We start from the raw sequence: 24,361 nt of genomic DNA, 5'->3' as shown, positions 1-24,361 counted from the left end.
AATAAAACATTCCTATTAGAAACTTAGAAAACAAAGTCAGGTGTGATATGTTGATGCAAGGGTTTTTATTAGGATTTCTACCTTTGTACTTTAAACTCATACACCTTTGTTCAGTATACAAAAGCAAGCAAGTCAAGTGTTGTGGTGATTGGCATATTCAAGTGAAAATTCTGAATTGTTCCAATGACTCTTCACCGTGAAAATTATTTATCCTCTTCCTGCAACAACGCAGGTGTTTCCCACATCCTAAAACATTACAGGTGATAGTTCACAAAGTATGACCACAGCAATCAGTTTGCTGCCATGGTCTTATAACTGCATTTCGTTCGACAGACGTTAGCAGAGGAACTAATGTATCAGATGAAATTAAGTATTAGATAATCTCCAAATTATCTCTTAAAACTATCTAAAAATAGTGCAAAGGAAAGGTTTACAGCTAGTTTGAAACAACAGTACAGAAAGTTAAAAAAAAAAAAAAAACCTTTACTTTTTTCTTCACAGTTTTACTGTTCCTCCTTTTTGCAGCTTTTACAGCTGCAAGTGGAAAATTCACTATTACAAAATATATGCTTGACATCTCAAAAAAAAAAAACAAAAGGGGAAGCCGAGGGTTTTTCATTTTGTCACATCTACAAGAAGCAGGCTGTAGTGCTCAGACATAGACAAAAATAGATGAGATGCGACACCTTTTACATGAAAGAAAGAATGAACATAAACTTAGAGCTGACATGACAATGTTCAAAACACAAGTCAGCAAGAAATCATATGTTCTCATGTTATATGTGCTTATTAATAACTTGTGATGTTACAAAAGAGGAAGAAGAAAATGAAACTGAGGAAATTAAAACATATCTAGATAAGTTTATTAACAGCCCCCTTGTCAGTGAAAACGGCGGGCTTCCTGTTTTAGTACAGCTAAAAATGGCTGGAAAATTGTCTCAATGAATGAATGAATGATGCATTTAGATAGCACTTTATTGTGTATTGCTGTACACCCAAAGTGCTTTACAATAATGGAGGGGTCTCTTCTCAGCCACCGCCAGTGGATAATCCAATGGATTTGTTACTTTATTCATAATCAATGCTCAAATTTACCCATGTGCAGTATGAACAATATAGCTGCACATGCTACTAATAGATCTTATTTAATTCCAGTCTGGACTGCATTATGTATTCTGTTTGATACATGAGAATTATGTTGACAGAGGTGTAGCTGAAGTCTAATGTTGGTTTTTCTGGAAAACTATAGCAAACGCCAGAGATTCAAACTTGAAAACTGGCGGCGAAAGGTGAAAGAAAAAAGGGTGTGTGCATAACCACAGCAATAGCTGAATCCACTGCCTGTATATATATATAAAAAAAAGAGTATGAAGAATAACGTTTGTGAAAATACTAAACAAAGCCAATTAACATAAAACAGAGATAAATATATGAGACCTTCATCCTTGCTCTGAGTCTACATTTTTTCCTTGAGGTCCCCTGCTCAGACGAATTTTCTTCTCCTTTACTGAGCGCTGGGAAAAAGCTAAGACAAAACAATACAAGTGACCTTTTAGAAGATGCTAAATGTATGTTTTTTAAATTAAAAATAAATAAATTATTAAAATACGATCTATTACCATCAGTATCCTGCCCAAGTCTTTTTCTGCTTGCTTCAAGGTTATTGTTCTCTTTCTCCTCTTGCTCCATTGGTCTGCTGCCATGATCAGACAACTTCACCACCAGCCACAACAAAGCAGAAGTTAGAACTGATCTCATAAAGCTGTTTGAAATTTAATGACATAACATGAATTCAGTGCTAAGATTACCTGTAATCCTGATTTAAGCGTCTCCATAACCACAACTGCAAGGCAAAACAGTCCAGTTCAACTTCGCACAATCCAAATAAACCTAAACCAGCCAACAAGAGTGAAGCTTTACCTGGTTGCAGGGAAATGGTTAGCGGTGGGATTTTCTTCTTCTCTGAGCTGACAGACGTTTCAGCTGCTGTAGATGTTTCACCTTCCTTTACCTCTTCCTGTTCCTTACATGTTTCCCGTGCTTCCTCCTGCTGTGTAATGTGAACCAAACATCACAGGTACTGGTAAATACAACTATTTCCAGAGTTTGTTGCTAAAACATGAATTCATTCATTTTAGGTAGGTCGTAGCCATGTTGTGCTAATTTGTTCTTTTGTTTTATTTCAATTGTGGCCAGAATGTAACTACGTTAAATGAAGGAACGAAACAGTACACGTGGCCTTGATTTTACAAAACCACAATACCAATTTTTTTTCTATATGCCCAGGCCTTCGTAAACAGGAACAATGCAAACACAAAGAAACATTAGTCTGAGTGTGCAACAGTATACAATATACAAAACAAAGACAAAGCTGAACCTTTTCCATGTCAAAGAGAAAGGACTGCTATTCGTGCAATATCCTGAATGCTTGATCAAAACTGCATTATCTTGTATTAGCTAATTAAAAAAAAAACAAAAAAAAACGTTGGCAGCCTGCGTTAATGGAAGCAACCTAAAGAAAGGGAGAAGTTAAATTTGTTGTGTTATTGTAGTCTAGCCGAGTATTTCTTAACCAAGCTAGCATTACGCTAAGCTAGCAGCTAGCTAAGCAGTTAGCTCGCAAAGCGAAAAACTAACTGAAACTGTTAAGAAAAAGGAAATGTTTAACTTGACTATTCTTTAGCTTTGGCAATATACTATGATATGCAGTTTATAAGTATAATTAACATATTTTCATAGTAATTTTAACATGATTTTCTAGATTTTCTGTTTAAGCATTAACAGGATACACTCATTAAATACTGTCTCAACCAAAGGAATGTCTTTAATGAGGAGATATTTCTGCACATTTGAAGTCTACCTGTGTATTACTGTCTGTTGTCTGCTGGTCACTTTGAGGGCTTGATGGGCATTGAGATGACGATGAAAGCGTAGCAGGTGGTGAGGAAGATGAAGAGGAAGATACATCGCTCTGTGATTGTGTTTTCTCTTTCTCTTTGCTTTTTGAACGGCCCGACTCAGACAGGTCTAACGGAGCTTCCTCTTCATCCTCTCTCAGCTTCTCTCCAAAAATCCTCTCTGGCGGCGTTGCTGAGGCCTTCCACTGGGGCGGCGCTGTAACAGCTTCTGTCACTCTCTTTTCTCTACTCTCTGCATGCTCTGACAGGTTTCTGCGGGACCAGGGCCGCATACCGCTAGGTGTTGGGCCATGTGTACGAGACTGGTGGCCACCGCTTGGTGGGACCAGTTTAGGGAAACGCAGTATGTTTGAGCTGGGAATAGGGTTCTGGCTTGGGTGAACTGCTATCCCGCTACCAACACCAGAGCCGCCCGCTGCTACTGTTACCCAGTCAGTAGATTCTGAGAGCGACCACGGGATAGACAGGCGACCCGTCTTGATCGGAAGTGGTCGGAAGGGGACGGGGGTGTGAATTTGTTGCCGGCTGCTACGTTCCTCAGAGGCAACAGAAGAAAAAATAGGATTGTTCTTCAGTAGACTAAGAGGAGATGGAAGAGAAGGAGACAAAGGGGAATGTCTGTGCTCAACCGAGTCCACGCTGGAAGATCTGTGGGTGTATGAGGGGAATAATTAAGATGTGCCACCTTAAAGGAGACATATTATGCCCCTTTTTAAAATATGTTATATAAGTCTCAGGTGTCCCCACAATGTGTTTGTGATGTTCAAGCTAAAAATACCCCACAGATCATTTATTACATAATTTCCACTCAAATGCCTATTTTGAGTGGAAGCCGAAACGCATAGTTTTCGTGCATGTCTCTTTAAATGCAAATGAGCTGCTGCTCCCCACCTCCTTTTACCAGAATAGGGCTGCGTCTTTACAGCTCGTAACTCAAATACTCTGCTAAAAACATCTGTTTGGTTTTGATTATCATGAATATCGCATTGAAATCATGTGTTTTAAACCATATTAGTTTAAACTTCTGATATACGGTTTTCTGTGCACACACAAAATGGCTGTCTCACCTTCTTTCAGCACTGTGGTCTGTGCCCCATCTTGAGATGGGCGACATGGGCTTATTCGACTCCTGAAAGAGAGAAACTCAAATTTCAGCAAACAATGAAACACAAAAGAATAGAAAGAACAAGATTTACTATAAAACAACCAATTTTAAAAGAGCAAAAACAAATTATAGCTTACAAATGAAAACACCCTGCCCCAGCTTTGCATAAGTTTGTGTTCAGAAGCTTTTTCTGTAAAGGATAAAGAACATTAAAAAAATAATAATAATAAATCATCAGATGTTACAAGCTAAGATATATTCAAGATATTCAGTAGACGTAAAGTAAAATCTATAATCTATGATAACCTAAAGTATTATCAGAATAAAACAGCACTGGTTCTCATATATGTCAGAAATGTCTGCTGTAACGTACCCAGGCTGTGTGTTGGGCTGTGTTTGACAGTGGCTGCAGGTACAGTGGTGTCCCCTGGTGGAGGCTGGCTGGACTTCAGCCCTGAGGCCAGTAAAGTCACAGCAGCCACTGCTGTGTCAGGTGACCCCTTGACCTCTGGGGTCATTGTGTCTTCTGAATGACCATTCTGTCGACTGAAAGGTGAAGGAACGAGTTATTACGCATGTCTATTATATACAATACATTGTATTAATCTGTTAAACGGGCCCTGACCACAAGTGACCAACATCGGGCGAAAGATATTTTGCCAAAATGTGGTGCAGACCACAGTATGTTGGCTAGTGCTGCATGGTTACAGTTACAGTAAATCAGATCGTGCCACTATATGACAGGATCAGGACTTGCAAATGAGAAACAACAGGAAATACTTGCAAAAATGTGGCAAGGAAGCACGATGAGAAAATTGGCCACTCACTTTGATGGATCCCTCAAGCCCTTCAGCTCCTCTCTCAGTCTGTCGTTTTCTTTCTTTAGTGCATTCATCTCACTCACTGCAGCAGTAAACAAGAATATCACTAATATTCATTATATTCCTCTTTGACCTCTGTGATTTTTTTAAAGAAATTAATACTTTTGATCAATTTAACGGATCCTTGCTGAATAAAAGTAAATAAAAACATTATTTTAAAATAGATAACAGTTATTTCAAACAGTACCGTTTACTGTATTTTTAAACATTTTTTAATGTATTTTTTTTCTTCTTCTTTTTTTCATTACACAGCATTTGTGTAAAGCCTGAAAAATGATATCTCAAAAGAAATCTTCTTGTGACTTTTTGCATAAAACAAATCAACGTGGTCAATGCCACAACATTTCTTCTTCATATAAAGGCTCTATTTATAGCTCACCCATTAGAGAGATGTGCTGCAGACTCTGGAGCTGGGAGTTTTCATACTCCTGTTGCCTTTTTTTAGCCACATCCTGAGTGACTGTACACCTGTCACACAACCCGGCCCGCAACCTGAGAATCGACAGACACATCCGGTGTGGGCAGAGGTGCATGAGATTACATTTAAGAATGACTTTCTCTCTCTTAAACACACACACACACACCTGTTCTCCAGTTGTTTGATGTTCTCAGTAAGAATCCGCTGCTGTTCTTTCATCTGCTGGTTCCTGTTGTAAAGTTCTTCCATGCGCTTTGCGTCGCTACAACAGAATGCACATAAACCATTATTGAGGTAGATGTCAATTATGATGTCAGTCATGATTTTAGCTTGAAAAATATGGCATTCACACTCACATATTCTTTTTATTTGTCAGCTCCAGTACTTTCTCTTGCCATCCTGTAGAAAAAGAGAAGAACACATAGTGAATCTGGACAACCGGAGAGTGAAGCATTAGATGGCACAGAGGAAAGAAGTGGCAGCTGTTATAAGTTTACTTAAAGAAAAAGTTCATGCAAAAATAAAAATTTAAAAGCATCATAAATAACCCACAAGTAATTCATACAACTCCAGTGAAGTGGAAAGCTGCATGTTTGTAATAAACAAATTCATAATTAAGACATTTTAACGTTAAACTGTCACTTTCGGACAAAATATACGTTTGTTTAGAAGTGTTTTGACCGGAGTCGTGTGAATTACTGTGACGTTTTTCTCAGCTGACTCTCATTCTGACGGCACCCATTCACTGCAGAGGATCCACTGGTGAGCAAGTGATGAAATGTTATTCTCCAAATCTGTTCTAATGAAGAAACAAACTCATCTACATCTTGGAATGCCTAACGTTGAGTACATTTTCAGCTTATTTTTTTAGTCAACTATTCCTTCAAATATCATGTCCAGGCTTATTTTTGCTGACATTTTTGGTTGCATTATGAAGTGTTAATGTGAGTCACGATGTAATGCCATTGTGTTGAATTCACCCCACCTTTATTCATTAAACTCTTGCCTTTTGTGTTCAGAAAGAAAGACATGAAAAAAGGAAGTCTAAAAGGCTTGGAATGACATGATGGTGAATAAACAATGTCAGATTTATACTCAAAATGTTGCTAATTTAAGAGTTTGTGAGCTCACAGCATTTTTAAAAAATATTTTTTATTGCTTGGTTGGAACAGCAGCTATGCTAATTACCGAAAACCTGAGAAGAGATGAGGCTAACCCCTCAGAGGACCTCAGATGATGCCAACTCTGAAACAACAGAAACTACTGGACCAAATTTTGCTACAAGTTTGATTGCAACATATAATCATTGCAGTTAATAGTGTTCATCGTCTGTTTGATTACGTCATTAACTGAATTTTCCCATACATTTCTGCCATATGTACATTAGCTGACAGTCACCACTGACAAGCTACTACTAAATATATTGTAGAAACGTAATTTTCTGTAAAGCTGCTTTGCAACGATTTGTATCGTGAAAAGCGCTATACAAATAAACTTGAATTTGAATTGAATTGAATTTATGCAGTTGTTGTTAAATTTCTCAGGCAAAAAAGGTCCAACTGCCATAGTCAACTGTGTAGCGATTTATGAAGCAAAACTCACACGGTAGTCACTTTCAAACCTAATAGCTTTCTGTTTGTCAATGCGGCAAATTCATGTGACCAAGAGAAAAATCTGCATGGGGAAATTTTTTTTTTTTTTGCCCTCAAGCGAAACTCCTGATCATGCAGATCCCTATTTGAAATGACTGGATTTCATCTGAGAAATTTTGCTGAGCAACAGTAAATGTGACCAATAGTTATCTATTTAATCATTTTTTTTTTTTTTTTGTCATGTAAAGATGTTTTTACTGTTCATAGTTAGTACTGTTCATTGGTTTGAGAAGTTGCCTATTGGCAAAATCTCAAAACAAACAAACAAACAAAAAAATGGCTGGTCTTACCCTCTAACTCATGTTCATGCACTTCCCGCAGTTTCTGCAGGAGGTCAGGAAAGCTTTCCATAGCCATGCTAGTGTTCCTGCACACCTGCCTCTTCACTCGTCTTCCTACGAATAAGGATAGGAAGGAATAATAAAGGAAAATATGAAAAAATTAAGATTTGTTAAATCAATGCATGATTAGGGTACAACTGCTGCCAGTTCATGTTTTGCTGTTGCCCTGGCAACAATACCTGCTAAAATATGAGCTTACATTTCTACACTCATATATACCAAGGCTATTAAAACCTGGTCTTGCCAAACTGGTTCTGCAAGATGTATTCTCTGCAGGCCTAACTTTATTTGTGTATGCATGCATGATTGTGTGTAGAAGAGAGAGTGAGAGCGTAAGAAATAAGAAGAGACAGAATTACCACAACATGTGTGTTCGTGCTTGCATCTAAAAACAAACAGGATCAGGAAGTTTTTTTATAACCCTTGTAATGCGCAGACATCTTATAAATGGGTTTCAATTTGACACACACAATATTAACATCTAAATATGACAACGTTCAGCTTATCTTCCCTGACCTGTGCTATCTACAAATATCTACTCCTTCGCCTCATAAATGACTGCCTCAAAAATCTGTCAAACTATAAATTCCTGATGATCTCCATGGTTGATGTAAAGGCCTTGACACAATGAACAATGTTTAAATGACTGAAATGTGAATATATATATATTACCGTTCAAAAGTTTAGGGTCAGTATGACTTTTTTAAAGAAATTTATACTTTTATTCAGCAAAGACCCATTGAATTGATCAAAAGTGACAGCAAATCAGTATATCAGAATGATGTATGAAGAATCATGTGACTCTGAAGACTGGAGTAATGATGCTGAAAATTCAGCTTTGCATCACAGAAATAAAATTCATTTTAAAATAGATTAAAATAGAAAAGAGGTCTTTTAAGTTGTAATAATATTTCAAAATATGACTGTATTTCTGACCAAATAAATGTAGCCTTGGTGAGCATAAGAGATTTAAAAAAATAAAATAAACATTAAAAAAACCTCACGACCCCAAACTTTTGTACAGTAGAGAGCATAACTTCTCTTAAAACTGATGGGACACAAACACACTTTCTAGTAAAACAGGATTTTAATCTAAATGCAAAGTGGGAACTGTGCATAGAAACATCTGAATACATTATAATGACTCATTATATTTTTTTAACCCCATCTGCAAGTCGCTGAGGGCTCTTGGGAGGGTGTGGTCATGCCCCCCCCCCCCCCCATACAATCTTTTTTGCATTTAGATCTGAGAGCTTTTTGCCTGCTCCTTCACTCTCTCTGCATGTCGGGATACGTTAGATTACAGTTTTGAACGTTACAACAGCGGGAGCAAGAGGGAACCTGTCTTTCAGAACTGCAAACTTCACTTTTCACACACACCTACACACAAACACACACAAACTAAACCCACTCCTTTGAGCTGATGATTAAAATTAAAATAAAGTACAAATAATTACTAACAATATAGAATATACCTGTACAGATTTACCATACAAACTGGTGTTACCACATCTGACCTCTGACTCTCAGTGCCCTTGACATTTGGGGTCAGAGGTCATTCACTGTGTCACTAAATACGTGGAAGGTTATATATAATGCATACTGTAATTGATCTAAAACATACTAAATCAGTCAATTAAGTCAACAAGATGAACAGGTGTAGTCTTTGAACAGGCCTGGGGCATAATATTATTTATTAATATACATGAGAAAGTATGCTTTTGACATGGATTGGTGGATCAGGTCTGCCATTGCGCAATCTCTGCCTATGATTTTGCTAGGGTTTTGTTTTTTGTTGGTTGTTTGTGTTTTACATGTTTCAGTTTAATACTTGTTATATTACCAAGTGCAGGACAATCAAAATATGAGAGAAATGAGAGACAGAGATGTGAGCGAGTGAGCGAGGGGGGGGGGGTGCAAACAAATGTTAAACTTTGCGAACCTGTAATGAGTTTATGATACAATATCAGTGGACTCAAACTTATCAGAATTCAATTATTACTTTTTTAATAATCCTCATATAAAAAATATGTTTTTATTATTAAATTAGCATTCTCAATATTTCAATTAATATAAAGAGAAAAACTTAGTAAACAAATATATAATTAAATAATAAAAATAATATAATTTAATAAAAATAATAATAATTTAAATAATAAAAATAGACGTGACCGGAAAATTAAATACAATACTAAGAATAGGATAAATTCCTATCACTGATCAAATAGAAAAAAATAACACGTCACCACACCCAACTGAAATAGCTTAAATAATGAGTGATTGTGTTTTTGTCAATATGATGTGTTGTGTTATTGATGACTGATCACATTATGCAATAGCTCAATAAACAAACACCAAAACACATGACATCTGGTCAATACAGTGTGTTCAGGAGAAACGAGCAGTCCACTCACCCTGTGCCACCTTATGGACGTCAATCACGTCACCTGCCAATCACACGACGCTGTCGGCCCCCTCGTCACGCCAGTGTCATCCGGAGCCCCTTGGAGAGCCACATCAGATTGAAAACTAATGGAATGAGAACGAAATAGAGAGGAAAGGTAAAAAAGAGTTACATACGCCCTGTGCTCCTCTCCTCCTCCTGCTCTCCAAGCAGCCCCTCCTTCTTCTCCCCACTGACGAGGAGAACAGGTTTGAGCAGTTCCTTGCCACGGCACACAAACACCAGTTCTCCCCTGGATAAACCGGTCCTGCTGAAATCCCACTAAACCTGCCCGGCCACAAAGAAAAAAAAAAAATCCTCAGAAGGATATAGAGAAGCTTTAGACACACAAAGCCGCTTTATTCTGCTTTGATTTGCTATTTTAATCTCAAGGAACTAAAGATGCACTTATTCAGCTTTGTTGCAGTAACATGTGAAAGTTTTTATTAGCATTTATTTACTACATACATAGCCCAGAAAGGGAAATTTATCTTTTTAGACCCTCCTATTTTATGATAATAATCATCATACTGAATGATCTGTATCAAGTCATATGTCACTTTGCAAAAACCAAGCCATCAAAAGGACAGTCCTGAAGCAGCATTGGAGGTTTCTCTGATAACCACACCTGCAGAACACCTCCTAACAAGGTGACTCCTGTCCTACTGTGCACCCATAGGAAAATAATACATGGTTTTACTATAGTAACTACTGTAAAAACAAGGATATTTAGTGAAAAAGCAAAACAACCACGTTTAACTATGGTTTTACAGTAATCATGGTTTATATATGTAGCAAATCTATATTAATCAGATATTTGTAATGGTTTTACTGCAGTAACCTTCATCTAATTATGGTATTTGTACTTAAAACAAGGTCAAACAGAAAAACTTGGCTAATTTGTGGAATGTGAACCATAGTATCTGTCAAAAACCTGTTTTGCAGTAAAACCATTGTTGTGTTTTGTAAAGGTACTCTAGTCAATATCGCAAACAGCAATTAAAGAGAACTCATTTTGCTATATGCATGTGCTGTCTGAGAGACGGTTTCTAAACGTTGTCAGAGAGGTTTATTGCTGCTGCTGCAAGCAAGTACAGAAACTTGCTACTGCCAATGCATATGGCGAAGGTATACTGCTGCTGTACAAATAGCATATAAAATAACCTGTAGCATTTCTATACAGGTGGGGGGTTTCAGAGAAACTCTGAAAAAGTGCTGCAAGCCCAGGTTTCTTTGACAGTGGCCTTCAGCTCATCTGCATTTTTTGGTCTCTTGTTTCTCATTTTCTTCTTGACTATACTCCATAGATTCTCTCTGGGGTTCAGGTCTGATGAGTTTGCTGGCCAGTCAAGCACACCAACACCATGGTATTTTAACCAACTTTGTGTGCTTTTGACAGTGTGGGCAGGTACCAAATCCTGCTGGAAAAATGAAATCAGCATCTTCAAAAGGCTGGTCAGCAGAAGGAAGCATGAAGTGCTCCAAAATTTCTTGGTAAACGGGTGCAGTGACTTTGGTTTTCAAAAAACACAATGGACCAACACCAGCAGATGACATTTACCCCAAATCATCACAGACTGTGAAAACTTAACACTGGACTTCAAGCAACTTGGGCTATGAGCTTCTCCTCCCTTCCTCCAGACTCTAGGACCTTGGTTTCCAAATGAAATACAAAACTTGCTCTCATCTGAAAAGAGGACTTTGGACCACTGGGCAACAGTCCAGTTCTTCTTCTCCTTAGCCCAGGTAAGACGCCTCTGACGTTGTCTGTGGTTCAGGGGTGGCTTAACAACAGGAATACAACAACTGTAGCCAAATTCCTTGACCCATCTGTGTGTGGTGGCTCCTGATGCCTTGATCCCAGGCTCAGTCCATTCCTTGTGAAGTTCACTCAAATTTTTGATTCGATTTTGCTTCACAATCCTCATAAGGCTGCGGTTCTCTCGGTTGGTTCTGCATCTTTTTCTTCCACACTTTTTCCTTCCACTCAACTTTCTGTTAACATGCTTGGATACAGCACTCTGTGAACAGCCAGCTTCTTTGGCAATTAATTTTTTGTGGCTTACCCTCCTTATGAAGGGTTGTCAATGATTGTCTTCTGGACAACTGTCAGATCAGCAGTCTTCCCCATGATTGTGTAGCCTAGTGAACCAAACTGAGAGACTATTTTGAAGGCTCACGAAACCTTTGCAGGTGTTTTGAGTTGATTAGCTGATTGGTATGTCACCATATTCTAATTTGTTGAGATATGGAATTGGTGGGTTTTTGTTAAATGTGAGCCAAAATCATCACAATTAAAAGAACCAAAGACTTAAACTACTTCAGTCTGTGTGCATTGAATTTATTTAATAAATGAGTTTCACAATTTTAGTTGAATTACTGAAATAAATTAACTTTTTTTCCTAACATTCTAATTTATTGAGATGCACCTGTATATATATATATATATATATATATATATATATATATATATATATATATATATATATATATATATATATATATATATATATATATATATATTTATCATTGGTATATATAAATGTAAGGCAGAATGAAACAAAATGTATGTTTTATTGATCTGTTTGTGAATCAATCATCCATGTGTACATCTCTTTTTTTAATCTCATAATTTTACTCTTGATGTATGCTGGACATCTACAATCATTTAGTTTGCTTAAACTCCGCCCCTTTATTACAACTGACTGGAAGCTCAAAAAAAATAAACAAGTCAAGACAAATGATGGTAATGTCAGATTCTGCAGTACCAGACAGACCAGGTCAGTGAGCTGTGCATCTCCACCCCAATAGGACTGTTAGTCATACGCAGATTATGAGCACACTTTTGCACTCTAGAATAAACCAGATTTATGTGTCAACTTTATAATGTATCTATTTTATATAATGATATTTTGAAGAATAAGAAACCTTGTAATAGGCTTATCTTGTAATAGGCAAATGGCTATGGATTGCATATGAATTTATAGAGGGGCCAAAGAGATCCAATCTCCAAATGGTGACAGACAGATGCAAACAGGTTTCGCAGGTTCATGAAGCAAAGTATAAAATTTGCTAAATAACTGCAGTGCTCTGAGATCTGCTTTTTGTCCACTGGGTGGAGTAAAAGCACAGGTTTAAACAGTCTGTAGAGGCATATTCACCCTCTCTAATAACAATAGTTTGTTTTAAATGCACTGGTAATAAATACATACATACATATCAAAGCAAAGCAATACAATCCAAAGTTGCCAAAGACTGTTAAATACCTGATTAATGTATGTTAATGCACAACTTAAATTACTACCTATTCTACTATTCCTAATTTTATTAATTACATGGCTTGATAATTCAATAGTAAAATATGCACCAGGGTTTTCTGGGGCCGTTCATAGTGCAGGAACACACACAAGCACACACACGAGGGACTGGGATTCCATAGGATCAGAGCAGCACTACGATCCATGTCTCGAGCCAGATAAGACTTCAAAGAATGAGACAGATTTACAAGACACGGCGAATCCCCCTTTAAAAAATACTGCTGCATAAATGTTTATGTAACTCAAAAGACGTCTAACACTGCAGAAACAAGCTTAGTCATCGTAAAATGGCAACTCACATGAAAGAACAATGGGCTACCTGTGTTTTGCGAACAAAGCAATATTACTTTGCTATTAAAACAGATGCAAATCATTCAAAATTGATACAATGGGATCCAAACTTGTAATATCACTGGTGAAAATGCTTACATTGAGGGTTATATAAATGTATAAATGTAATATATTTTGTCCCCGTTATATATTTTAAACAACAATTTGGGTGAAAAGTTGAATATTAATATAAAAAGTAGGCTATACACAAACCTCATAATGTCTTGAGATTTGGTTCATTTTTAGTTTGTCAGTAGCTACACATAGTCAGACTGCATTGTGTAAAAGCTGATTATGTTCTCCAGTATGATCTGAGATGATCCAAAGAACATCTTAAGGTTCAACAGAAAAGTATCTTACTCTTTGTACAAATAGTCACATGATCAATGTCACTATTTTATACACAAATTTTACATTGTGATGTTTCTTTGATTCTAAATCCTATATTAGGTTAATTCATGGTTTTATTTGATCCTAAATCACAGCTTTTCAATGCAGACTTTTGGGCCATACTGTAACTTGTTAGAAACTGCATGATATACTCATTGGTACACAGAGGTAAATATTCATATGGCTTTTATGAAAAGATTTAAATATTCATGAACAGTCTAACGCCAATAATATTCTGTAACTCTTTTGATTGCATTGCTTGAATGTTTTGAAATTTCAAAACAAAAAACAAAACAACAAACCACAAATTTTAAAATTAAAAAAAAATAAAATATGTATTTTCATTTTTTTTTCTTTTTTCTTTTAGCATGTTTTGGCTGTAGTCTGAAATTACAGGTCCAGGTGAGACCGCTGCAGTTTTGATGCAGCTCGGCAGTCGGTCACTAGAGGGCGCTGTACAGTGATTCACTTGTGAGACTTCATTACAGCAATTGAACAGAGGGTCAATCTAAACTCAAAATGAATGCTTAACATTTTTTAATCACACACTGTAGAGATGCTGCATATAAACAAACACGTTTACACACACATTCATCATTGGCGGCAATATATGATTTCCCATTGGAAGTTGTTATGTTGTTTCTGCTCTTATACTACTTTTGATAAACTCAACAGAATGTCTTTAAACCTGCCGGTACGGGAAGGATGGAAACCAGGTCCATTGCTGTTTAACAGCACAAGGCATGGCCAGATCGCTCTGTTCCGCTACGGAGCAAAGGAATGGATGTGTCTTGATCATCTGTCTGTAGTGTTGCCAGAAAACAACATGATGGAGCAGTCAGTCAGTCCAAGACCCGATACCGTCCAAGCCCACCCAGAGACTCCACTTACAGTGACATCAAACAAGAACGAGAGAGGAAAGAAAGATACAGGACCGGGGTCGGGAACAGGGGAGCTTTGGTTTCCAATCCCCAAAGAATACGGTAATCTTAACACAGAGATTCACAAGTCACCATTTCTTCGTTTCTAATGATGGAAAATTACTGTAGCATAAATAGATATATTTCACTTTATGTGTATTTCAAATGTAAGCCCATATCCTAAATCATTAGAACATTTGTTTGGACATGCAATAGATTTAAAATCTTTTAATCTGTCACATGCTTCGGCAAAATTCAGTGTGTTTTCCAGGTCACAGGTGACCTCACCGATCCAGACGGTCTCTGTTTGCCCTTCAGTCCAAGTGACAGAGGCTGAGCTTGAGTACTTTGTGCTGGTGGCTGTATGAAGCGTAGACCAATGATGTAAAAGAGCACAAACAAAACAAATCTGGTGCCAAGTTCTTAGAAAATGTACTCTTTGTATTTCTGTTGGTTTCATATGGTTTTAAAAAAACTTTTAGAGAATTTTTAAGAAAAGTTTCAGTTTAATGGCTCTAAAAATGTCATGTGGTGTAACCAAGCAAAAGTAATAACATTTTTCTCAAAACTTCAATTCGTGTGAGTGTACACATCTTAATTATGAATTCCAAAAATGTTTTTAAACATATATTTCAAGATTATTTTTAACAAATTATTAATGCATAAATATCACTAAAATTCTTCGTTGCCACGCCACGTGACATTATGCATCCTCAATATAGAATGTATTGTAAGTGTGCAGATCTCAGTTGTTATTTAAAAAAGATGAAATTTGTTTTTAAAGAAGTGCTTTAATATATATATATATATATCCCAAAACTATTCATTCTTAAATATCAGTTTCCATGGAGGCTTCATCTTGATTAAATATCAAAATTAATTTTAATGAATTAATGAACTAATTAATTAAATCAAGAAGGTGTGGGGGATTAAATCAATAAAATATCATACTTTCATACTAAATTACAAATAAATGCTTCATCTTGATTAAATATCAAAATTAATTTTAATGAATTAATGAACTAATTAATTAAATCAATAAAATATCATACTTTCATACTAAATTACATTTGAATGTATATATATTTTTTAAATAAATACCAGGTTGGAGTGTCAAAAATATCTCATCATTGACCCATAATTGTTTGCCCAATTTGCAATCCATTGGTACCAAAACCCCACTGAACCCACTTACGTAGCCACATTTATAACAGTTAAACCCTAAATAAATACTGATGCAGTCTAATTGACTACAGCATGCAGAAAGAGAATGCTGAGAGTGGTAGGTGGCAGTGACATGTAATACGGGCACTCACGTGCACAGGCACACACTCATTCCGCTGGGGGGAAGCTGGTGGGTCTCCATTCGCGGAACCAACACAGGAAGTTCTGTTGCACAGAGAGGAAGTTGACTAAAACAGAGCTCAAAAACACCCCCTCCTGATTCCTGTGTCCCACGACGTGTGTCTACCCACACGACAGATCACCACGTCCATCTCTCAGAATGCGTGCGTGTGCGTCTGAAACAGTTTCTCACAGAACATTAAGGCGTCTGAATGTTTGAATGCTTACGTAAAAGGAATAATTCACTATATATCTCACCCAAATGTACATTTTTTGCTTCCACCGAACAAAAAATTAGGTATTTTGCTGAGATATATCTATGCTGCTCTTTCCTACAAAACACAAGTTGTAAGTTGAAAACCCAAACAGAAATAAAAAAGGCATTTTATTTATTAATATAAATCTTTTGAAACATTCTAAATGTCTTTACTGTCACTCTGTCAGCTGTAGAAAAACAATGGTAATGTGAAACATACCCAAGACCTTTTCGGGACATAAAAGAATGGCAATAAAGGTTCAGAGCTCCGCCCTAATCCATAAATAACTGACTGTCCATATCCATCTTCATCTGGACTAATAGGGATGACGAGAGATGGTCTGAATAGCAGAGCAAGGTAGACTAAGAAAGGGGGAGGGAATGAGGGAAATGTTCAGATTTGCATCCATCACAGGCTATTTTCAGCACTCCTGTTGGAGCGCTAGATGGAGTGGTGAGGGGAGGCTGAGCAGAGGGCAGCAAGTGACCTTTGACCCCAGAACCTCTTCAGTATAAACTTTATTAGCTTGCTGCAATACGTGTTTCAATCTGTTGAGGCAAGTCTTGGTTCCTCCTGCATATGAACTCTTGATACAAACTGATTCGCTCACTGGCTAAAACCCCTTTACACATTGAGAATTTATACAGACGTCTATCAACATGATTCATCGCAAGCACAAAAATGCATAAGAACATGGACACGTTGTAAAGACTAATGAAGGCAAATCAACAAACATAACACATACCCATCAGTGAAAGCTCATAAGATTTGATTAGTGCTTAAGAATGTGGCGTCCCATATCTCACCCGGCTCACCCTCATCTGGCCCCATTGGTTGTCAGCGTGCACATTCATCCTCAGCCCGGCCAATCAGCTGCAGTGACAGTGCAGCCTTCAGCCAATCACAGCATAGGAAGCCTTGACAGTGAGGGAGATGCTCATATGTGTTTATGGCCTCCTGCCTCTATGACAGAACACAGAACCCTTCAGAGAAAAATAAAGCAATTAGCCAATTACACCACACAGGCCTATTAGAAACCAAACATCCCAGTGTTTTCTTACCCTTTATACACAGCGATAAGACTTGAGCTGACTGAGCGAGCGTATCATGTCCCACGAAAAGAAGGAAAAGTGATGGTTATGAAAGAGAGGTAAGGAAGATTAGACGTATTTGCAGGGAGTCTCTCTTTATTTGAGAGAAGATGGATGAACTGAACTCTCAGTAACTCTTTGACTCCTGAGAAAGAGATGTAAAAAATTAAGTGAAAAACTAGTGCAGGTGAAACTGCTGCATATGGATTATTAATCTAAAACCAATATAAAGCACTGTTTATCTAGGGGCAGACTGATCCATCATATTAGCTCACTGAATTCCCTTGAAATACTGTTCAATAGAGCTTAAAAATTAAACAAAACACTGTCCAAAAATCTTCTGTAAAAAAAACTTTCTTCAGTGTGTACAATGAGACGTAATAGCTGCAAAAATATTAACTGCACACTTGCAAACAGGCAAAGTTTTAGGTAATTTTTTTGGTCAATTGTATATTTTTGTATTGTGGCTCTGACTTCATATATGACTTCATATTGAGATTTATACATGACTGTAATGTCTACATAATGCTGTTTTTTTTTTTTTTAGAAGTACGTGTTGGCTAACATTAACATTCAAAGTCTGCATTGATCATTTCATGTCCAGGCCTTACTTTGGACTGAGGTTTAAAAACCTCAAGTTTAAAAAACTCAATTGTTATAAAATGTTCACAAGTACATCTACATGTTCCATGACAGTCACTGGAAGAAGCAGCTGCAATGCAGACGTGCACTGATTTACTGATCTTAGAAGAACAGAGACAAAAAAAGCATTAACAGTAATAATTTAGCCATAGAAACTTCAAGTGACTTGTTGATTAATAATAGCATTGTTCTGTTCTTTTTAAAATAAGGACTATATAAGTCATGGGGATTAAAGTGTGTCTAGAATGTACTGTATGTAATATATATATATATATATATATATATAAAAATAAATGTTGCAAATAATCTCCATCTAGTCACTTTCAGGTTAAACAAAAACACACCACTGTGTGAACAAAATATGACATCATGCAGAGAAAAAAAAAAAAACAACAACAACAGCCAAACAATTTATTAAGTTTGTCTAATTTTTAGTTTCTAGATATATTTGAGACACAAGACTGTATGAGCTTTTTGATGTTTAATATATGACGTTTTTTCAGAGGTATTTAGATATTTTTCACTGTAAAATAAAAAAGACAATTATATCCCTGCACAAATCTCTCAACACCTGCACATGCTGAAAAAAAAAAAATAAATAAATAAAAATAAACACTTCCAGCTATTGACCCATTTGGTCCAACTGGAAACCAGCTAAAGCAACAGCTACCAGCTTAAAATTGATTATTCAGATTTCTGTGCAATGTTTACACTATCCTCAAGACACTCAAAGATTTACAAAGATTTGTCCAGTTTTATAAAACTGATTTATCTTGCTGTCCCTTCGCATAAATGACAGTTTCCTAATGCTCTTGAGGCGTTTATACAGCACTCTCTTAGCACTTCAACAGGACTCTCAAAGACCTCTCACAACCAGTAACCATTGCTATAAATCTCACACACAATGAGCTCTTAAACACCAGGGTGGTCTTCTCTCTTGTCTCTTTCCTCTCCTACACTTTCTTCTGTGACCATCTCAAACTTTCTCTCACTCGTAATGAAACATTCATCCTACCCATTCCTCCATCCTTCAGACTCCCAGCAGGCCCAAGTCTCCCTTTACCCTTCAAAGGTCTCTGTGACTCACTGTCCTGGGTCCGGCTCTTGGGGAGGAGGGGTCAGTTGAGTTGTGAGTCGTCCTCTCCACAAACGTGCCATCTCAGAGAGCCTGATGTCCACTAAAGCTGTTTCAAAACTAATAAACAATTGTCAAGCGAGAGGTAAAGCAGAGAGCTGTATGGCCATTCTAAAAGCACATCAAAGGGTCCGCGCTAAGAGCCGTGTAAAAGAGAGATGTGGATGACCTCTCCAACGCACACACACACACATACACAAATCACATATGCACCTCACAAATATCACATGCATACATAGCAGACACTGGGATGAAAGTATTTCAAAATTACAGACAGAACAATGACATATAAATGGAGCTGGATTCACTGTGAGTTACTTGCTGGAGAAAATGACATATTTGGTGCTAGATGATTTTGGTCACTGTTTTTAGTAAGTCAAGAAGCAAAGATTCAGACTCAAAGATTGGAATGAAGAAAAGAATACAGCTCTCTTTGCGTGGCATTGGTTAGTTTAAGTCAGAATAAGTAAGGGTAGGCCAGGATAGGATAGCCCAGGACAGGAACAGGGAGAGGATAAGTCAAATCAAGATAAGGATAGACCAGGATAGGACAAGGAGAATAAGAAATTGTAGGACAGCTTAGGATAAATTAGGGCAAGGTAGGATATGATGAAAAATAATTGAAACAGGACAGGATAAGATAGGATAGGATAAGTCAGACCAGGAACGAGTAGGGTAGGATAGGACAGGATAGGATAAGTCAGGACAAGATAGGATAGACCAGAATAGGATAGGGAGAATAAAAAATTGTAGGACAGCTTAGGATAAATTAGGGCAAGGTAGGATATGATGAAAATGAATTGGAACAGGACAGGACAGGACAGGATGGGATAGGATAAGTCGGAGCAGGAACAATTAGGGTATGATAGGACAGGAAAGGATAAATAAGAGCACTGGGATAGGATAGGATAGGATAGGATAGGATAGGATAGGATAGGATAGGATAGGCCTGGGCAGGATAGACCAAGATAGGGTAGACCAGGATAGGATGAGTCAGGACAAGGTAAGGTGGGATAGGATGAGATAAATGAGGATGAGACAGGATTGGTAAAGGATAGGATAGGCCAGGATAGGATGGGATGGGACGGGATAGGACAGGATGGGATGGGACGGGATAGGACAGGACAAGACAGGATAGGATAGACCAGTATAGGACAGGACAGGACTGGATAGGATAGGATCAGGGAGAAAATATATTGCTTCATGAATGACATCACTATCCCTGACTGTCCACTAAACACCCTGCATTTCATTTCAGACACTCATACTCTTCACTGATACCAGCATTCACACACATGCAACACACCCTGCTCACTCTGGCCAGGTCTGGGTGCTGGGCGGCAGAGGAGCCAGGATGGCTGAGCCCTAGAAAGTGGGAGCCAGCTCCTCAGTGTGTGTGTGTGTGTAGGGGGAGGAGATAAGTAGACTTCACAACCCATGACATAAATCACATCATGACATGACTGTAGGACACTGAGCAGGACCACTGATAAAACCAGCAGGAGGGAGGGAAAGAGAGAGAGAGAGAGAGAGAGAGAGAGAGAATGGAGAGAAAGTAAGTGGGAAGAACAAGGGTCACGGTAATGGGTGAGGGGGTAGGGCGAGTGGAAAGAGAGATATAAAGAAAGTCTGAATGTGTTTGTGTCAGTGTGTGTGTGAAACGAAGAATCAGAGGGAGAGCGATAGATGGACAGAGTGGGGGGAGTGAGAAAAGTATTGGAGTGTGTAAGATTTCCAGTCCTCCCGAAGGTGTAGATTATCCAAAGAGCACAAGCTAATTTCCAGGTTCATGAATGCATTCTCCCATTTCAAACAGCTGTCCACCTAAATCTTAACTGGCTGAGAAAGGATGCACCCCCACTATATGCATTATGATTCACATTGATCCAAGAACACTTTTAAACTAAATTTACTGTTTTTCCCCCATTTTCGCTTGTCCTAGCTCTTCATAACTTAGATGACAGGTGATACATCATTTGATATACTGTTCTTTCATTGACACGCTAACAAGGCCATTAAAACAGCTGAACTAATGTTACTGCTATTTAGCAGCTCGCACAAATCAAGGACTGTGTATCATTAACCGAGCCGCTCTGGACGTTTCTGACAATTTGACGCGATGTTCGTCGTACTTATTAGCTGTTGGCTGAATCAGACTTGACCGTACATGAATGAAGTCTCCGTAAACTATCTGACATCCCTGCTCCACAACCTAACCTCCTTGTTTATTCTACAGCCCAATTATAGAGAAAAGCAAAATGTCAAACTGTGTACGAAGAGCATTCATTGTTTGTGTATGGTGAGAACACATCAATGGCAGCACTTCATTGTGTAGTTGGTGTCTGCGGTTTAATTTATGATCTTCTATTTGTGTAAAATGTAGGCCATAATTTTAATATGTGTGAAAGTAAGAAGTAAACGGAAAGTGGGTAGTTTATGTATTTTCAGGGCTCATTTATCTCTATTGAAACTGGTTGAATGAGCCTGTGCTGGGTTGACCCTCGAAAAAGTACTGTGGTGGTACCATGGTACAGTCAGCGTGATGTTATCAGTTGGCAACACCATGACATTTTCTTATATACCACGTCACTGAATGATTACAATATTAGTGTTCCATGGTTTTTAGATGGTACTTCAAGCCAATTCAAAGATAAACAGGGTATTACCAAGGTGCATGTCAAAGAATCATTTTATTTCCATAGTATTTTTCTAAAAATGAGTATTGTAACACTTTTACTATGGTACAATGCCATAGAAAACACAGTAATGGCAAGTGACTTTTTTGTATTTGTAGTCCCACCTTCAGTTCACAAGCTGTCATTAATAGACATAAAATGACTCTAAACAATGTGTTGCTAATGCAACAGTGTTTGATAACTATTTGCTTTGATGCTAATTAACTGTACACTACACGTAATGTGCCCACATACATGACACATACAAAACCAAATGTCATAACTTAAATGACTAATGCCACACACCCTCCAAATAAAAACCAACATGACACAGTGCCCTTCACACAGGTACACAGCCCCTCCTCTCTCTTATCAGACCGCTGTGGGACATAGCTTGTTTTAAGAGTAGGAAAAACTGAACAGAGCACATTAAAGAAAATAGGAGTGAGTGTGTGCAAGTCTGTTTTCCTGGCCAGACTTTCAGTCTTGTAGCTGGAGATAGCAGCTCGAACAGCCATGTGAAGCAAGCCTCCACCATTCCCCTCCCTCTGCCTTATACTACCTCAAAACATAATACTGCTGTGTTACACAGAATCTCTCTCATATACACAAAAAGAAATATATCTGCCTTAATGTTAACTGCAGCTAGGTCATTGCTGTTATGACGTATGTTTTAAAGAATGTAAATTTAATTTTTAAAAATGCTTGTGCTGTATTTGTTTGTTTGTTTATTAGAGAAACTGATGACATTTCCTGGAAGATGACCTGGCTTTTGTTAACAGGATATAAAAAAAAGATTATTAAGATAAAGTAAAATTGAGAACATAGGAAAAAACTATAAAATGATTAAAACAACATTTAGAATATAGAATTAGAATTGCCACACTAAACAAACAAAATAAAAAATGTTGATTGAAACAAATAAAACTCCAATATAAACAAACAAACAAAAAAAAAAAAAAAATTACATAAAATTTAGATAAATCTTTATTTTTTCAATACATTTTCAATTCAGAAAGTCAAAACAAAATTTTGTGTTTTGACCTCCAAATTGTTTTACAGTACAGTATTTCAAGGTAGAAGTCACTGCTTAGCAGTCAGTGAACATGGCAAAAATTGCAGCTCAAATCAGCTCAAATTTAAAATTCATCTCAGTGTTCACTTATATTTGTGAAGTTGTGATAAAGCTACCATGATCTATGATGGGGACATGAAAATGGAGTGCACTGTAATAATATAAAGCACTAGCATCTTCTTGACAAACCTTTACATACACAGTCATGGAGTTGGAATAGAGTGATAAAGTAATCCTGAGAGAGACAGAGAAAAATTGAAATTGAGAAAGTGAGGAGGAGTGTGTGTGTGTGTGTGTGTGTGTGTGTGTTAAGAGTGCGTATCTGGCCGTAGTGGAGCCCGGTCCATGTAGTCTGCATGCTGTCAGTGTGAGTGGCCTTATCTTCCCCAAACATTTACTTAACCCTTTGTCTTACAGGGCCCAGCACAATGAGACACAGCCAGAGGAATCCCAGCGGGACTTCAGATGGACAGGACTGCCGCTCACTGATACACTCACAGTCACACTGACTGCAGTCTAATCTGCACATATTAAACTCACATTACAGCGATAACTACAGCTCACCAACCTCACTTTGCCTTTAATGACATCACTTAAATCTTGCTTTGTCCTTTCCCTTTTCATTTATATAACAGTGGCTGACAGATGCAGAGTCTTAGCCAATCAATTCCAGCACATAAAATAATTTCCATGCAATAAACTAAAAGGACTATTGCGTAAATGCTCTTCTGTCATTTTATGCAGTATTAGTTTATAAGCTCTAGATTCAGGCCATTTTTTTTGGAGGTAACGGGTGAAGTGTGCTGTAAATACCTTTCTGTTATCTGAGCATGTGTTAAACTCTGGGTTCAGAAGAATGCAGCAGTTGGCCTTTGTCTCTGTGTCCACATCATCAGAGAGGAGCTTATCAAACCCAACAAATACCATTACAGTGAGAGAGAGATCCATACCTTTCAGACAATCATTTCTCCATGAGACATGCAACCTTCCTTATGCAGGATGAGTAGAAAGATGGAATCTGCAAACTTTAAAATATTTTCTCTGCCAGTTTTGGAAGGAAATCTGCAGAATTTTTCAGAATAGATTTAAACATGGTACAAAATTAATTTAAAAACAAACAAACATATAGGACCAGGATATTTTTAAATTCTGAAATGACGGCTGTGGCTGGAAAACACTACACAGCTTTTAAAATTGGAACATTTTAAAACTCTATGCATCATACACTTGCTGATGTTGTAAATAGTTACAGAGGAAAACTTTGGCATCATACACAAAAGGACTGAGGACCACATACTAAAATACTTTAAGTCGTTCCGAGAGAGAGAAAAAAAAAACATTAAAAATATCATGTAAACCTCATGAAATATGTGTCTCATTTCTAGAATATGCATGACGAATTAAAACAACAAGTGTTCTAAAATCGG

General features: G+C 37.5%; 1 protein-coding gene and 1 long non-coding RNA gene across 4 annotated transcripts; both read right to left on the bottom strand.

Annotated features, from left to right (window-relative positions):
- Nucleotides 1-43: 43 nt before the first annotated feature.
- Nucleotides 44-10,011, bottom strand: LOC109048061 (RBBP8 N-terminal-like protein). 2 transcript variants are annotated; one of them, XM_042750088.1, is made up of 15 exons: nt 9,896-10,011; nt 9,730-9,818; nt 7,265-7,369; nt 5,679-5,721; nt 5,489-5,584; nt 5,284-5,396; nt 4,851-4,926; nt 4,397-4,569; nt 4,161-4,213; nt 3,986-4,047; nt 2,861-3,566; nt 1,921-2,050; nt 1,809-1,843; nt 1,620-1,713; nt 44-1,525 (listed from the first exon to the last, which is right to left on the bottom strand). In XM_042750088.1, the coding sequence occupies exons 3-15, from the start codon at nt 7,329-7,331 to the stop codon at nt 1,440-1,442; spliced, it is 1,734 nt and encodes a 577-aa protein (XP_042606022.1). In that variant the 5' UTR covers nt 7,332-7,369; nt 9,730-9,818; nt 9,896-10,011; the 3' UTR covers nt 44-1,439. The 2 variants fall into 2 exon arrangements, with proteins under 2 accessions (XP_042606022.1, XP_018921294.1); XM_019065749.2 differs by lacking the exons at nt 7,265-7,369; nt 9,730-9,818; nt 9,896-10,011 and adding an exon at nt 6,022-6,683.
- Nucleotides 10,012-15,821: 5,810 nt separating this feature from the next.
- Nucleotides 15,822-22,625, bottom strand: LOC122141999. 2 transcript variants are annotated; one of them, XR_006158272.1, is made up of 4 exons: nt 19,065-22,625; nt 17,378-17,552; nt 17,123-17,299; nt 15,822-16,104 (listed from the first exon to the last, which is right to left on the bottom strand). It is a non-coding gene; the product is annotated as an uncharacterized LOC122141999 (long non-coding RNA). The 2 variants fall into 2 exon arrangements; XR_006158271.1 differs by having other exon boundaries at nt 15,822-17,299.
- Between the last annotated feature and the right edge of the window lie 1,736 nt (nt 22,626-24,361).

The sequence above is a fragment of the Cyprinus carpio genome, chromosome B23 (assembly GCF_018340385.1).
Source record: "Cyprinus carpio isolate SPL01 chromosome B23, ASM1834038v1, whole genome shotgun sequence".
In the NCBI taxonomy this organism is placed as follows: Eukaryota; Metazoa; Chordata; class Actinopteri; order Cypriniformes; family Cyprinidae; genus Cyprinus; species Cyprinus carpio.
The sequence above is the reverse complement of the archived record's forward strand: the minus strand, read 5'-3'. Positions and strand labels throughout refer to the sequence as shown.